This window comes from Suncus etruscus, chromosome 10 (assembly GCF_024139225.1).
Source record: "Suncus etruscus isolate mSunEtr1 chromosome 10, mSunEtr1.pri.cur, whole genome shotgun sequence".
NCBI classification, from domain to species: Eukaryota; Metazoa; Chordata; class Mammalia; order Eulipotyphla; family Soricidae; genus Suncus; species Suncus etruscus.
The window spans coordinates 76,484,687-76,501,525 of NC_064857.1; the positions used below are offsets into that span (position 1 = coordinate 76,484,687).

Genomic DNA, 16,839 nt, shown 5'->3' on the forward strand with positions numbered 1-16,839 from the left:
ACAACTACTGTCATGTTGTTATGCCATAATAGAATGTGAGGTTAACTTCTCACCTGGGATTAAGGAAGTTATTAGAGGAAGTTGTGAAAGCTCCATTTCCGACATAAAAGCTATTTTTCTTGAAGGGTGAAAAGGGAATAACAGCTAAGCTGTAAAAAGCACTTCTAAGTTTTATTAGTACCATTCTTAGATAGTTTCATAATCATTTCTTTGTTTTTGTCTTATATAATATATGGGCTAAGAGTAATTTCCATATCACAATAATACAATTATTTTCTATACTCTCAACACTAAATAGAAGATATGATTGTTGATTTGGGGGAGCTTGTCACTTAACTGGCAAGTTATGAAGTTAGGTCATGAAGTAAATAAATATGAAACTGTAAGTCTGGTACTTACAAATAGTTATGACTCATATAGAAGATGCAGTATGAGGATACAATTGGAGTAAGACAGAGGCCATAAAAATCTTTATTCCAGAAATAACAGAGGTTACTGATGTACTGCTAAGATCATGTTCCTCTTTCTTTACCAAGTAATTGAGACAGACCAGAGGTCTGGCACACTGAAAGGAAAGGGAATTGTCCTAAAATGTGACTACAAAGAGAAATAGGACCAGGTTGATAGAGAATCTGTAGAAAAGATTCTATGAATAGTAGAATACTAGTAAGTGTTTTCTGCAAGGATGAGTTAGAGTTGATTTGTGGCATGAATACAAACTATTCTTGCTATGTGGAGAGGGGTTGTGGTTGAAACAGAGAGCAGTTAAGAAAGATGATGAGATCTTGAATTGAGATGATAGCAATAATAATCAGGCAAAGTGGATTAAAAAATAGTATATATATATATATATATATATATATATATATATATATATATATATAGCCTAAAAAGTAAATGAATGAAAGAAATTTCCCATAGCGGAAATAATGAGAAAATGGAAAGAGGACAATTAATGAGGAAAGAACGTTTAATTTTGAACATGAGTTTCAAATCTCCTGAAAATTTATGGAGAGGAAGCTAAACTAGAAAGTCTACAGTAGAGATACAAATCTGGGGACCAGACTAGAAGTAGAATATGTAAATTTTGATAATGAAAGAGAGCACTGGAAGAAAGAGTAAATGAGCAAAGAAACATTCTCAGTACTGACTTTAGTGTTCAGGTAAAGGGTGAACCTGGAGAAAGAGGTGCCCAACCGATTTTCTAATGCTTATATGACAATGCAATTATTATTTCCCTACCCCCCAGGATCTCTCTTGGGACCACTGTCCCCACAACAACCTTTAGAGAATGGCCATTTAAATCAATGATTTTGAACTTATGGGTGGGGAGGGATTTGTCAATGTCTAGAGACTTTTTAGGTAGCTACAATATAGATGAGGTGGTACAGTGCTGACACCATGAGAATAGAACAGGGAGGCTGTTAAACATCCCACAACCCCATAATGCATATGACAGGCCCCATAATAAAAAGCTATCTAGCTCCAGGTGGCAAAAAGCGGAGGTTGAAAAAAATACAGAGAATTTAAGTGACTCAAATTCAAGTCATAAATACTAATCTTTGGCATAGTTCGTTCTGTACATTAGTTTGAGATTAATTTGAGAACCTTAAAATCATTTGAAACTGGATATGGAGGTGGTGAAGAAACCTTTTTGTAGTATAGCATTAAGGACTCCAGAACATTCTAGTTAATTTATTACGTTAGGGGGTGTCCACTGGGAAATGTTCAAGGCTACTTTAGGTTCAATACTCAGTGTCATTCTCTGTCATGTTCTTAGAACAATGAACTCTTGGAGGTTAAAATCCAGGCCTTCTGAAAGCAAAGCATGAGCTCAGTTTGAGCTAACTCTCTAGCTCTAGCTAACACTTCATTAATATTAGTTCAAATGTTACAAAATTATGGAAAAAACAACTAGTTTTCACAACTAGAGCTCAAAGCATGGCAATTTTTTCAACACATACTGTAAATCATGACTTATAGATATCTATTATAATAAATATTAAAAATTAATAATATTGATTTTAATGCATGTGAAAGTAGTTTTCAAATATTGATGCCAATATAATAATATGTTTATAGAATTTATGGATCTGTTAGTCAAAACCAAATTTTTTTTTTTTTTTTTTTGGATTTTGGGCCACACCCGGCAGTGCTCAGGGGTTACTCCTGGCTGTCTGCTCAGAAATAGCTCCTGGCAGGCACGGGGGACCATATGGGACACCGGGATTCGAACCAACCACCTTTGGTCCTGGATCGGCTGCTTGCAAGGCAAACGCCACTGTGCTATCTCTCCGGGCCCAAAACCAAATATTTTAATCAAAATTACTAATTCTATAAATTTTAGGAAAAGCTAGTATCAAAATTTAAGGTTTACCTTTATGAAAAATGATTGAACTGAAGCATGATTGAACTGAATTATTATTTTATTTTATTGTTTATCTCATGCATATGAATGACAAAATTGATTTTTTAGAAATTGAAATTTTTTCTTGTGATTCATAATTCACGACTGAATGTGTTGCAAAATAAATACAGTAACATATCACTCATATCAGCTTTGATTCCACTTGCCATAAAGCATAATTTAGAAAACCTCTTAAGTTTCTTCAATTTAATTAAGGGTTTCCAACTAGAAGAGAAAATATGAACTGTTGCTTTATTTTCTATGACTTGAATTCCAACAAGGAGTGAGATACAGTCAGAAAAAGTAAATGATCATAAAGGTCTAAATTTATTTCAACTGGTTTTGAATCGGCAAGTGTAATTTGGTCATTCTAAGAGGAGAGCCTTGAAATGCTTATTGTATATGAGGTTTAAATGCTTAGTTTTTAAATGTTCTTGTGAATGCAGCCAATTTTGTTAAGGTGGGATGGGATTGAACTTTTATCAGTCAGGATTCTACTTGTACATCTAATTGAAAAATAGACCCCCTTCTAAAGGTACAAAACTTTAGCAGAATTTTAATTAGGAAGCTAAGGTTTCCTGATGCCTTTGCTGATTTGCTTGTAATAGCCTAAGCAAAGTCAAATGGCATATTTACCATAATTTATCTGTTAGCAAAATAAAATAGGAAGCATATTAAGTTTGCTCTCCACTATTCATATCTCTGAGTTTATCAATTTTTAATAATTAGCAAAGTAGCCTATAATAATGTTTTATTCTAGTAGGGATTATAGAAATAGTTCAGGTTCATTTTATCTATTTAGCATGAAATACCTAAAACATCACTTAGTGATGCAGAAAATTGAAGCAGGGTAATGTCAATAATTCATCTAAACTATTTTGAAGGCCTTGGAAGCTATTAGTTTATTTTATTTTCATAATTTTCTCTGAGAAATAATATATATCAAGTTGAATTTAATTAAAGTTATACATCTCAATAGGAACCCTAAATTAAATGATAAAAGAGAAATAGAATGACAAGTATCTCCCTCAATTCCTATCATCCTCATCTGTTCTGAATTAACTGTCAGTTTTCTAAAGTCTGACTTCTATGAATAGTCTATTTTACTGGTTTGTTGAGGTCAAATTTAAGCTGGGCTTCTCTTTTCACTCAATTGAATTCTCTTTTTTATATTTGTTTTTATGGGGGGGGGTGCATACCTACTGGCGTTCAAGGATTACTCCTGGCTCTGTGCTCAAAAATTGCTCCTGGCAGTCTCGGGAGACCATATGGGATGTCGAGAATTGAACCCAGATCCCTCCTATGTTGGCCACGTGTAAGGCAAACACCCTACCACTGTTCTATCTCTTGGTTTCCAAGAGAATTCCTTTTATTTTTTAAAAGCAAGTAAGTACAGAAAATTGTTATCAAATATTTAATCTTAATCCAAAATTTGAATGACCGAATTCAATGAGCATAAATAGGTTTGAATTATTTCTAGTGCCCTATACCTTTGTATTGGAAACACACACACACATACAAACACACACAAATATATATACATATATATATATATATATATACTTTGATGAACTCTCTTATTTATTTTGATCATATTCTTTGAAAATTAAAAATACTATATAATGTGGCTAGAGTAATAACACAGTGGGGAGGGCATTTGCCTTGGACGCTGACAACCATTATGGACACGGGTTTGATCCCTGAAATCCCCTGAGGTCCCCCAAGCCTGCCAGGAATGATTTCTTAGCGCAGAGCCAAGAGTAACCTCTGAGTGCCACCAGGTATGGCCCCCAAACAAACAAACAAAATACAAACAAAAATTATATTGTACTGGTCTTCATATTTTAGTTGCTAATTCTGCAATTCTCTCCAGGGTAAGAGCAGTTTAGGTCATCCAGCTTAATAGAGAACAGAGTTCTGTCTGTTCTACCTTTAACACTCATAATAAGTACTCAGTGGAGGTGGACTCTACGAGAGAACAATTATTGCTTCCAAGTACCCATACCAACTCCCACTTTAATTTTCTAGTACTCTTTTTCTCCAAACAGCACTACAGCACTATCATTCATATATATATATATGTCAGGGCATAGTCACACCTTCAACCAGAAAAGAATTCCAATTTGTAATTCCCTATAGAAAAAATATCTCAAAATTAACTCTGCAGGATGATCATTCTGAGGACAATTCTGAGAGGACAATGTTCATTCCTTGCATGGGTCCAGGCCTAGAACTTTTTTCTCAGGGTATTGCATATGACAGGTTTTCAATACTGCCTCAACAACTTCCCTTAATGTTCATCACATCCCTAAGATTTTTCTCTCTCTTTTTATATTTCTGGAGTGTATTTCCATGCTTATCCACAAAGAAGAAATTTTCACTACTTGTAGGATTGCTTTTGCAGTGGTTTGTTTTTCACATTTTTCAATCTATGCCCACAGCTCGAGCAAGGGCCCCACATTCAATGAGGACTTAGTAACAGTTCTTAAGAGCTTGAATGCATTAAGTATGCTTGGATATTACTTAAACTGGATAAAATTTAAAGGAATAAAAAAAGTAAATGTAATGTTTTTGGGGGTGAGTACTATCTACCCATTTAACAAAATAAACCATTAGTCTATTTTTAATTCCCAGACTTTCTTCTCATCCTCCTAATGTGGTCTATCTCCCCAAATTGTCTCTTACATATACTGAAGTCTAGAAATGGTCAGTCAGGAGCTAAGAATAATAGGTATTTAAAACAAAAATACCTACACAAGAAAGTCATGTCATATAATAAGAGAAGAAAATCTGTGTAACAGACTGGAGAGTTGTGACATTTGCACCAATCTGGAAAAATAGAACCTTAGAGACATACATATAGAGATATATAAAAGTCTTGGATATCATGTTAGATAGACTTCATTGCAATATACTTAGAAGTTTAACTATTAGAAATTGTATGTGTCTGTTGGGTTAAGTAAAATTTACTAAGAACAAAAGAGGTTATGTCCAGCTAATAGAAAATGTAAATCTACATTTGATGCATGTTCATCATATAACCAGAATCAAAGAAACTCTGAGTGTTTGAAGCATCTGGTCTTCTTCATGAATGCACAAGCCTCCTATGGAGAGGTTCATACACTAGATTATCACAGTGGTAAGAAATCATAACTTAGCTCACATAAATTTTTCGAATTTCTGATTCAACAAAAAACATTTTAAATACAATTTTAATTTTGGGGGGGGGGTTTGGGTCACACCCAGGAGCGCTTAGGGGTCACACTTGGCTCTACACTCAGAAATTGCTCCTGGTAGGCATGGGGGACCATATGAGATGCCGAATTTGAACTACATCCTTCTGCATACAAGGCATACAATTTTAATGTTTATATAGATTATTGTTTTTAAAAAAGATCAGCCCAGTAATTATTTATCTGTTTAGTAACTCAGTTTCTTCTAAAAACCTAACAAAATTATATCCATATACTGAGTCAGTTCTACAGAATTGAATATTACATAGGTGCAAAAGTATGTGAAGGTGAGCTATACATGCATATGGATAAATATAAAAATTATGCATCAATGAAAATTGCAGTAGAATATATCGTATAATAAATGCATAAATTATAAAGATGTCATAATATCTACACACTCATATTTAATAAATGCCATGTATGGGATATTAGTTATGCCATAGTAGAGAATGGAAGAAATAGGGGGAAATCACATGAAAAGCCTGAGCTCTAAAAGAGATTTCAATTGCCAAAAGGCACATGAAAAAATGCTCCTCATCACTAATCATCAGGGAGATGCAAATCAAAACAACGATGAGATACCATCTCACACCACAGAGATTGGCATATATCACAAAGAATGAGAACAATCAGTGCTGATGGCGATGTGGAGAGAAAGGAACTCTTATCCACTGCTGGTGTGAATGCCATCTAGTCCAACCTCTATGGAAAACGATATGGAGATTCCTCCAAAATCTGGAAATTGAGCTCCCATTCGACCCAGCTATTCCACTCCTAGGAATATACCCTAAGAACACAAGAATACAACACAAAAACCCCTTTCTCACACCTATATTTATTGCAGCACTATTCACAATAGCCAAGCTCTGGAAACAACCAAGATGCCCTTCAACAGATGAATGGCTAAAGAAACTGTGGTACATATACACAATGGAATATTATGCAGCCATCAGGAGAGGTGAAGTCATGAAATTTTCCTATACATGGATGTACATGGAATCTATCATGCTGAGTGAAATAAGTCAGAGGGAGAGAGAGAGACGCAGAATAGTCTCGCTCATCTATGGGTTTTAAGAAAAATAAAAGTCATTTTTGCAACAATCCTCAGAGACAATGAGAGGAGGGCTGGAACTTCCAGCTCACTTCATGAAGCTCACCACAAAGAGTGGTGAGTGCAGTTATAGAAATAACTACACAGAGAACTACCATAATCATGTGAATGAATGAGGGAACTGGAAAGGCTGTCTGGAGTACATGTGGGGGTGGGGTGGGATGGAGGGAGATTTGGGACATTGGTGGTGGGAATGTTGCACTGGTGAAGGGGGTGTTCTTTACATGACTGAAACCTAATCACAATCATATTTGTAATCAAGATGTTTAAATAAAGAAAAAAAGAGATTTCAATTACATGGTATTTAAAAATTAAAATTGAATGTGAGTATATATGGTGACATGTGTTTGATTATATAAAACTTGCTTTATTAAACCAAATATTTGCTATTTATTTGTTTATTCATTTATTTATTTGGATTTTTAGTCCACACTTGATGCTCAAGGGTTACTTCCTGACTCTGTTCAGGGATCACTGCTGGCAGGGTTCAAGGGACCATTTGTGTATCAGGGATCAAACCCAGGCTGGCCATGAGCAAGGCAAGCACCTTATCTGCTGTACTATGGCTCTGCCCCTAAACCAAAATTTTAAAATCCTATTAAGAGGAACATAAAAGCATACATATATCTATAGCTAAAGATGTGCTTATGTACACACATATCAGTCCTTTAGGAGTTTGGATAATATTATTTCATTCTTTGATATTTTCAGCTTCAGAATAATTGAAGACTAACTTTTAACAACAGCTCCAACTCCAATCTGCTTTCTCCATATGGTTCTAGCTATTACCTCATCTGGTCATCTTCAAAGCAGCAGATGAATGCTCTATTAGGATGAACATAAATAAATATCTAATCATCAGTGAGAAATAATAGCAAGAAGGTGTAGGAGGAATTTTGAAAAGTAAACAGTCTCTAGGGAAAATATCCCAATACATTCAATTTATAAAATTCAACTGCCTTAGATAGTCAATCTAAACCAGTTCGATGCTTGGAAACATTTGATATATAAATAACATGTGAAATCTCCTATGTTTGGTGTGTCATGTGGGAATCAGTTCTGGAGCCAGTCAGAGCAGGCTGGAGGAAGTGCTGTCACTCTCTAAGCAGCTCTAAGGCTTGATGGCAAGTTTGGGCCTAGTGTCATGGATCACTGGGCCCAGGCCCCACTCATCCTCTAAACTCAATTAATAACTGCCATGCTGATTAATATTTGAGGCTAAGTGTCATGTGTTCCATCTCTGTGCCCTAAGATAGGGGTCCTGTCTCACAATGGAATAAAGGAGAAGACGGACTGACCTTTGCAGATATAGCTGTGCATGTTGCTCTACATAATGAAACTCAGTTATACCTGTGTTACAAAGTAAGGCTGGACCACTTAGAGTTATAATCTCTTTAATTTGAAAGTGTGAAGCTGAGGTTGAGCAGGCACCATCTATGCAGAACATTTCTTTAAAATAACTAACTGCCACTGTTCACAAAACTCACAGCAGATAAGTCTCCACAGAAGATTCACTTCTGTTGAGGTGCGTGGCTCAGACTGCAGAGATGCATGTTGAGCAGAAACACTGTAGACTGGGGTAAGCGAAAAACAACTCTTTGTCAGTGACAAACCTCAACAGGAGCAGTAAGCACACTGCAGAGAAATGCTTCCAAAACAATGTGGATTAAGTCCCATTTGTTAACGACTGAAAATTTATTTTGTCTGTGTTGTCTACTTCCTGTGGAAATGGTGAAAAGGATTTTGGTGCTAGCTCAATATTCTTCCAGCATCAGACCACAGGGGTAAATCGGATAGGAAAAATGAGTGCTGGGTAGCAATACACTGGGGAATGCTCATTACTTATGGACTAATGAGTGAAAGACCTAAATGACCAATGCAGTCATCTCCATCACCATAAAATTCCCCTAGAGAAGATGGTGTGTGGCAAAGAAAAGATGAAATGAATATGGAAAACCTGTGAGCAAAATTTACAGCCTCAGAGATCGTTGGTAAGTTCACATTGGAGAAAAGTCCTGTGAGTGTGGAGAGTGTAGAATATTCTTGTGGAATAGCTTTAGCTTCATTCAGCACTAAGAATTCATTCAGGAGCATGAATGTTATGAACAAGGAAAATAATTTAACAAGAAATCCCACTTCAGTAAACATCAGAGAATTCACACATGACAAAGGTCATATGAGTGTACTAAACGTTGTAGTTTCTTTACTTGACGCTCTAGTCTCTAGAACCCCTGAGAGTTCACTCTTTAGTAAGGCTCTGCAACTGCTTTGAATGTGGAAAAATTCTTTACTTGAAACTCTTCACTGAACATCATCTAATTCTTAGTGGAGAAAGACCTATCAGTTTAGCAAATGTGGGATGTCTTTTAGCCAGACTTTGTACTTCTTCAGCTTTGAAGAAAGATTTTTTGAGGACAGTGAATATGAAAAGTTCTTTACTGAGAACTCCAACCTCTAAAACAGCCAATAGAGTTCACATTGGATCATGGCCTGATGAGAGGAATAACGATGAGAGACAGTTATGTTAGTCTCTTTATGCATAGGATTCTTACTGGATCCAAGACCCAGGAGTGCAACAAATATAGAAATTCTTTTAGCCATATTTGTACCCTCATTAAGTACCAGAGTTTACACTGCAAAAAAAAAAACCTTCAAAATGCATGATTTTAGCAAATTTGCTTAGCCAGAATTCCAGCTATCGTATTCACAATGGAGAATATATATATATATTGTGTATAGTTGTGTGGTCAATTATTTACTGATAACTTCAAGTACTTACCAACAATAATGTTCATAATGGATGGAAGCCTTACTAATGTATTTTATGTGATAAATATAAAACCTAAATCAAGCTTTCTAACATTTTAGAAAGAATTATTTCTTTATCCATTATAACAATGATGGAAATTGCCATTTGCCTGATTTGAACCTCATACATTTGAAAACTATTCAGCAATTCAGGTAAGAAGGGGTTTATTGTACTCCTAAATTTACCTAGGGTTACTGCCATATTATCTTTAATATCTATAGCAGAAATCACTTCACTTCTCAATAAGAAAATCCATATAGTGTTCGCTTCGGTAGCACGTATACTAAAAATCGGAATGATACAGAGAAGATTAGGATGGCCTCTGCGCAAGGATGACACGCGAATTCGTGAAGCATTCCATATAAAAAGAAAAAAAATCCATATAGTGTGTTACAAATAGACCTTAGTGCTCACCATTTGTGAAAATTTATGAGTAGTCTGAGCACTAATGCCTTTTTTCTCCTTACTGATGTAAGTTAGGTCTTAGACCTTATACAATTTTTCCACAGAGGCTCAGTTGGTAACTAAGAAGGATGAACTATATTTGCAAAGGGTCTCATGCAACTTAAGTGATGAAATTTTTTAATCTTTAGGGCACTAATCTGAAAGTAGTTTGTTTACCTCTCATTGTTTTAGATCATACAATAATAAAACTTATAAATAAGCAGAAGATAATTCTTGGGGTTCTAGCAATTGCCTGGGTGGATGGAGATTTACTGGGCTGGCCAGCATGGGCATTGTTAGCATTTTTATGACTCTCTCTTAAGAAGTTGTCAGTAATTATCAACCTCACCTCCTTGTGAAATTTGCTACAGGTATATCATTATCTTAGTTTCTTTTATCCTTACCAAAATCCTTTGTCCTTGGTTCTTGCCATTTGGACCCAAGAGCAAATTTGCCTCACAGGTACTAAAATTAACCATTATATTAACATAAGTAATTCAATAGAAGCAAATTTGCATACATACCATTGAGAGTGCTTCGATCAATCAAATTAGTGTCAACGGGCCAATAACCTCCATCCCCATGACGACCTGTTTATTGAAATAATACAACATAATCTTAGTGAATGCACAATTTGAAAACACAAAGAAAACAATAAAAGACACAAACAATGCATTTTATAAAGTAGACAAAGAATTGGCTGGATTATTTTGTCCTTAAAAATATCTGGGAGGAGAAGGGCCAGAGTTATAATACAGCAGATAGGGTATTTCCTTGCATGTGGCTATCTTTAGTTTGAACCCTAGCATCCCATGTGAAGGGTTCAATCTCTAAGTCTCCTTATAGTCTCTAAGACCTTCTCTAAGATCCTTGAGCACAGAGCTAAGTCTAATCCCTGAGCACAGCAGAAATGACCCAAAATAAACAGATATATAAATAATGATATACTAATGCCATACCATTATACTTAATGAAAAACATGAGTCTATATGTGAGAAAAAAATTGAAAGAAAAGTTAGGGTGTCTGAATCTAAGTCCAATTCCATTCAGAAAAGCTGTTTTCTTCTCTTGTTTTCATCCAGTTCTTTTCAGTGGTACATAACCAAAAATCACAGCAGTATGAGTTTCAATATCACTTCCCTAAGCATCTCTGAATGGAGTAGTGTCGGTAATTTTCTAGAGCGTGTCAATATCCTGTATGTTGCAAGAGGTCCTGCCTACAATACTGCTTATCTGATATGGCTTTGGGGGAAAATGATCATTATGCTTCTACATGGAGACAGAACATTTTATCTTATAACTGAGCTTTGACTAGTTTTGTGTGACATGTCACATAGACACGTAGGGATGAGGTATTAGACATGAAGTAGAGAATGGCAAGGCTACTCATGTACCACATGGTCTGAGTACTGCTAATAAAGATTCCAAGAAAGAAAGATGGTTTCAAACCAACTATCACATTGTTTGAAACACTGTCTTCAATTAGGTGTTCAACAGTTGTAAAGAAGTATTTAAGATAATTGAGCCAGACATTAACCAGAAATAATTATTCTCTTATCTAACTGTAACTAATGGCATTTCATCACAGGTGATACCTTTTCTTTTGATACATTTGTAGAACTGTAATTATTTGATTAGAATGTAAATTCTAGAATATCTATTAATTAAATCATATATAGAAAAGACTTTAAGCATTAAATTTGTGTATAAACATATATAAGAATAGAATAAGTTCTCTGTTTTATTCCCTGCTGAGGGTCATTTCTGGATGCAGTTTCTGGGTAATGTTAGTTATCAATAATATAGAGGAAGGCAACTGAGGTAATTAGCTACAAAGATTTAGTTGCATTTTCATATATAGATGTTTTAATTTTCTTCCTTAGAAAGAAATTATTTAAGTCTTGTTTTTGTGACATCCTATCATTCTTGTTACTAAAGATTTCATTAACCTACGCCATTTTATTTACCAAATAGCTTTTTTAGTTTACCAAAGAACTAACTTAAATCTCTTTTTTTTGTGTGTGTGTGTGTGGTTTTTGGGTCACACCTGGCAGTGCTCAGGGGCCACTCCTGACCCTACGCTCAGAAATCGCTCCTTGCAGGCTCAGGGGACCATATGGGATACCGGGATTCAAACCACCGACCTTCTGCATGCAAGGCAAACACCTTAATTCCATGCTATCTCTCCGGCCCCAGAACTAACTTAAATCTTGTTACTAGATTATAAGATACAGAATTTTTTAAAAATGCTTTTATTACCAACCATAGCTTAAGATAAGATGTCCTTTCAGATTAGAACAATAAATTGAATCAAACTCAGCCTTTTCTTTTTTCAGCATAAAATAGCATATCATAATCTGTTTTCATTTTAAATAAGCACATTTCTGGTCAATGATTATGGTATAAGAAGGGTGAGGACTAGCATGGAAGGTCTTAGGTCTGCACATATATAGCACTAAGGAAAAAATAGAAGGAGAAATAATTGAAATAAGAACAAATTCTGAGAAAATATATGGGTTTCACTGTAAAGAAGATAAGTTTTGCCTGTGGGGCACTGTGAGATCAATGTAGGTAGTATTGAAGTGAGACAGATTTCTGCAAGAATATCAAGATGATTTTCCAACATCTAAAAGCAACTAGATTGCAAAGCAGTCAGCCAAAAGAGAAACTAAGAGCCCCATCACTTAGGCTAGTAAGCAATAAATGGTTCCTGTTGGGAGTAATCCTGTATTGACTGAAAATTAGGAAGCTACCCTGTGGAGAATTTTCCTTTTCTTATAACATCCTGACAAATGACTTTTTAATGAAGTTTTTCAATTTCCAAGGTAGTTTGTTAGCAGATGCGAAAACAAGCTCACCAGTACAACTCATTCATGTATTATTTAGATTTAAAGCTCTTGATAAAGCTAAAGTAAGTACCTATAACATTAGGGAGGTTCTTGATTTGGTGAATTTTGATCAGAGAAAACCAGATTTTATATAAGACTAGAATTCTGGGTAAGATAAAGGAATTCTGGAAATCCTTTCTAAATAGGAGAAGGTAATTAAAACTTGTGCATTCCATGCACACAATTCAGAGGACTGACACTGGTAAACTTCCTGTTGGTTATCACTGATTCAACCAAAGAAAATTAATTAAAGCATAACAAACCCATCAGAGAGTACTTTAAAACTTGATATCATCAACAAACAAGATTAGATTTATGGTAATTAGAGTCCAGTAAAAGAAACAAACTTCACTAGTCCACTAAAAAGAACAAACTTCATTTCAAGGATATTGATGAAGAGGAGGATCTAAAGTCACCGGACTTATATATATTGTTTGTTTGTTTTTGGGCCACACCAGGGGGTGCTCAGGGGTTACTCCTGGCAGTCTGCTTAGAAATAGCTCCTGGCAGGCTCGGGGGACCATATGGGACACCGGGATTCAAATCAACCACCGTTGGTCCTCGATCTGCTGCTTGTAAGGCAAACGCCGCTGTGCTATCTCTCCGGGCCCAGGACTTATATTTTTTATTGTATGTGCTATTATATTCCTATCTTCTAAAATGTGACTTTTAAGTTGCACTAAGTACTCCTCAATGAAACCATAATTCCACTTTTGGGGAGGAAGGAAGAACCAACAACCAAGAACTTGTCCAATAGGAGACACAGGAGATTGAGGAGGAGAGGAAATGACACTGTTTGGGCCTGTCAAAACATTGCTAAGGATGTTTCTTTCTTTGCTGTGAAGCAAATAGTGAATGTGCTTAATTAACTTAGTTAATTTCATAAGCACTAATTTGGAGAAATAGAGAACTAATTAGACTCTGGAAGGTGATTGAAAGGAAAGTAAATTAATGAAAGATAAAACTACATCCTATCCCAAAGGTCTTCCTTTTATTAATGGAGTTTAAAACCGGAAATAACTGCATGTGAAATGTACTCAGTGCTGCTGTATCTAAGTTAGAACTCTCGATCCTGAGGGATGGACATTATTAAAATATATTAGATATAGAACCTGTCATGATAGGTAGAGATAGAGTATCATTTCCAGATCCCATAACGGCCTGCTTATACTTAACTTTGGATTAAAACAAAGGGTTTTTAATTTACTCTGAATTAAAAACTTTAAGAATAGGGGCCAGAGCACTGGTGCAAGCGGTAAGGCATCTGCCTTGTTTGCGCTAGCCTAGGACAGACAGTGGTTTGATCCCCCGGCGTCCCATATGGTCCCCCAAGCCAGGAGCGATTTCTGAGTGCATAACCAGGGGTAATCCCTGAGTGTCACCTGATGTGGCTCAAAAAACAAAAAAAAGAAAGAAAAAAAATAAAAGAAAGAAAAAAAAACTTTTAAGAATAAATAATTGACCTAATACAATAAAATTATATTTATATTTATTTAAAAATATTTATTGCTTCTCTAGAAATATTAAGAGTCCCATACAAGTAAAATACAATGTATCACTTTAGTCAGAGATCCCAATTATACTAATCTTAAAATATATTAATTACTTTCATGTTATGTAAACCTTTGTCATTATATATATGTGTATATGTATGCATATATAAATATATATATATATATCACAATTCTATCCTTTATTTTGTGAGATTTGCAGGCCATATCTAGCAGTGCTCAGGGCTATTTCTGGCTATGTGTTGAGGAGTGACCCCTCCCTGTCCTTAGGCAATTTATGTACTCTGAGGCTTGTTCTACTTGTAGTCAGCATTAACTAAAGTATGAAATAAATAAAAATATTTTTCAATTTTAAATGAAGTAAATGAGTGCTTGAAAATGTGTCACTTTTATAGATTTAATGAAATAAATTTCAATGTATGCAGGGTATTTCATTCAAATGAAGCTTAACATGACAAAATAGAATTCGGAAAAGGGTATGTTTATAAAATTAATAACCTCTTAATTTTATATGAATATAGTAATCAAAATCTACCATATGAAGACAACATATCAAATTTTACATTATTCTGGATGCGATTTTTAATAGCATAAACTGAGGTTGAAATAAAGAATAAAAAACTAGAAAGGCATCATTTGATGCATTATTTATCCAGCCAAAAAATTCAGCCAGATAATTTCAACCCAAAATAAATAATAATCTACAAAGTTTTGATAATGAAAGAAAAAATTAACTTATGTTTAAAACTAAAAGTTTCAGAAAGATAAATAAAATAAATAAGATCATGATAAACTTTATTTATTGGGAAATCTCAAGCAGTGCTCTGAGTCCCAAGGTTATCCCTTGTGACCTTTTCATTTCTGGACTGGGAGTTTCAATAGTATAATCCCTAGTACTTCAGTGATGGGAACATGGTGTAGCTAGGAAAAAAATATGCCATGTGGTACCAGAGATTAAATCTGGGTCCTGGCACATCATTGTATATGGGTCCTATTTCCTTAGTCTCTTATGATTAACTCTAAATAGTACAGTGTTTCATAGTTCATTTAAATAGTTTTATTTTAAAATTTAAGGCTCTTTGAGTAGATTGATAACAGACATTTTAACTTCATTTAATAGAAAACATGGCTTGCATTTTTAAAAACTTTATATACAGAAAGTCATTTTTTTATGGTTTGTTATTCAATATTTCTTAAAGTTAGTATTTCAGAATGATCTTATTTTCATCCTCTTGGCCATCCTCTTGTGTATATATATATATACACACACACTCTCAAAAAACCTACTAGTTTCCATTCTTTTTCTGGCTCTCAGTTTCTGAATTGAGGAAAAATAGAGGTAACAGGAATTGGTATAATGAGAGTGGCCACATAAATATTATTTGATAGTTCCCAAAGTGAAGCTGATTTTTTTTTTTGGTTTTTGGGCCACACCCATTTGATGCTCAGGGGTTACTCCTGGCTAAGCACTCAGAAATTGCCCCTGGCTTGGGGGGACCATATGGGACGCCGGGGGATAGAACTGCAGTCCTTCCTTGGCTAGCGCTTGCAAGGCAGACACCTTACCTCTAGCACCACCTCGCCGGCCCCGTGAAGCTGATTTTTCAATGATTGAATCATGATTAGAGTAGTTAGAATTTCTTCTGTCAAACTATTATTTATATACAAGTTATTTTCTATTGATTATGTTCTTGCATATAACTTAAAATATCATTCCTATATTTTAATGAGGTATGAGTAAAATGCAAAAAAAAATAAGGTTTATATTATATTCCCATATTTCTCACAGATGGATATTGGAAAACAATTCCTAATATAGATCTTTCAGCACCTGCCAGAGATTCACTCAATTCTGAATTCAGTACCAGACTCTGTTTTTTTTTAAGTTTATGTTTTTCCTAATGTTTATAAGTTGACTATGAGTAAGTTAAAAATTAAACTGTAGGGGCCGGCGAGGTGGCGCTAGAGGTAAGGTGTCTGCCTTGCGAGTGCTAGCCAAGGCGTCCCATATGGTCCCCCCAAGCCAGGGGCAATTTCTGAACGCTTAGCCAGGAGTAACCCCTGAGCATCAAATGGGTGTGGCCCGAACCTTCCCCCCCAAATTAAACTGTAGAGGATGTAGATAAAACTGGATATGGTAGTTCTATTTTTAACCCATCTTCTCCAATTGTGGATAAAAGAGTTATTCCAGAATTGTACTCATATAAGAAAATCTCAAGAGAAGCCATATGACCCATAATTTAAATCAAATGTACAAACTGGTTATTTAATAAATATTCAGAATACATCTACCAAGAATACAGAGCACTGAGATAAATAGCTTTTTGATACTAGAATTGGTTCAGTGAAAATAGTTTTGAGGGTAGTAATGGAAATTATATTGATTTGATGTCTTTTGTATCAGTAGATAAATAATCTATTAATAGCACTTGA

The 16,839-nt window shown here is 35.0% G+C and overlaps 1 protein-coding gene and 1 non-coding gene across 2 annotated transcripts in view; one reads left to right on the forward strand and one right to left on the reverse strand.

Moving 5' to 3' along the window:
- The window catches only part of LOC126020221 (netrin receptor DCC-like), a 223,320-nt gene that overhangs the window by 9,351 nt on the left and 197,130 nt on the right, over positions 1–16,839 (reverse strand). Inside the window, exon 12 of the mRNA XM_049781675.1 lies at positions 10,532–10,597. Within this exon, the coding sequence (XP_049637632.1) occupies positions 10,532–10,597 (66 nt within the window). The remainder of the gene's footprint in view (positions 1–10,531; positions 10,598–16,839) is intronic.
- LOC126021697 (U6 spliceosomal RNA) lies at positions 9,823–9,930 on the forward strand. The gene has a single exon (XR_007500188.1). It is a non-coding gene; the product is annotated as a U6 spliceosomal RNA (small nuclear RNA).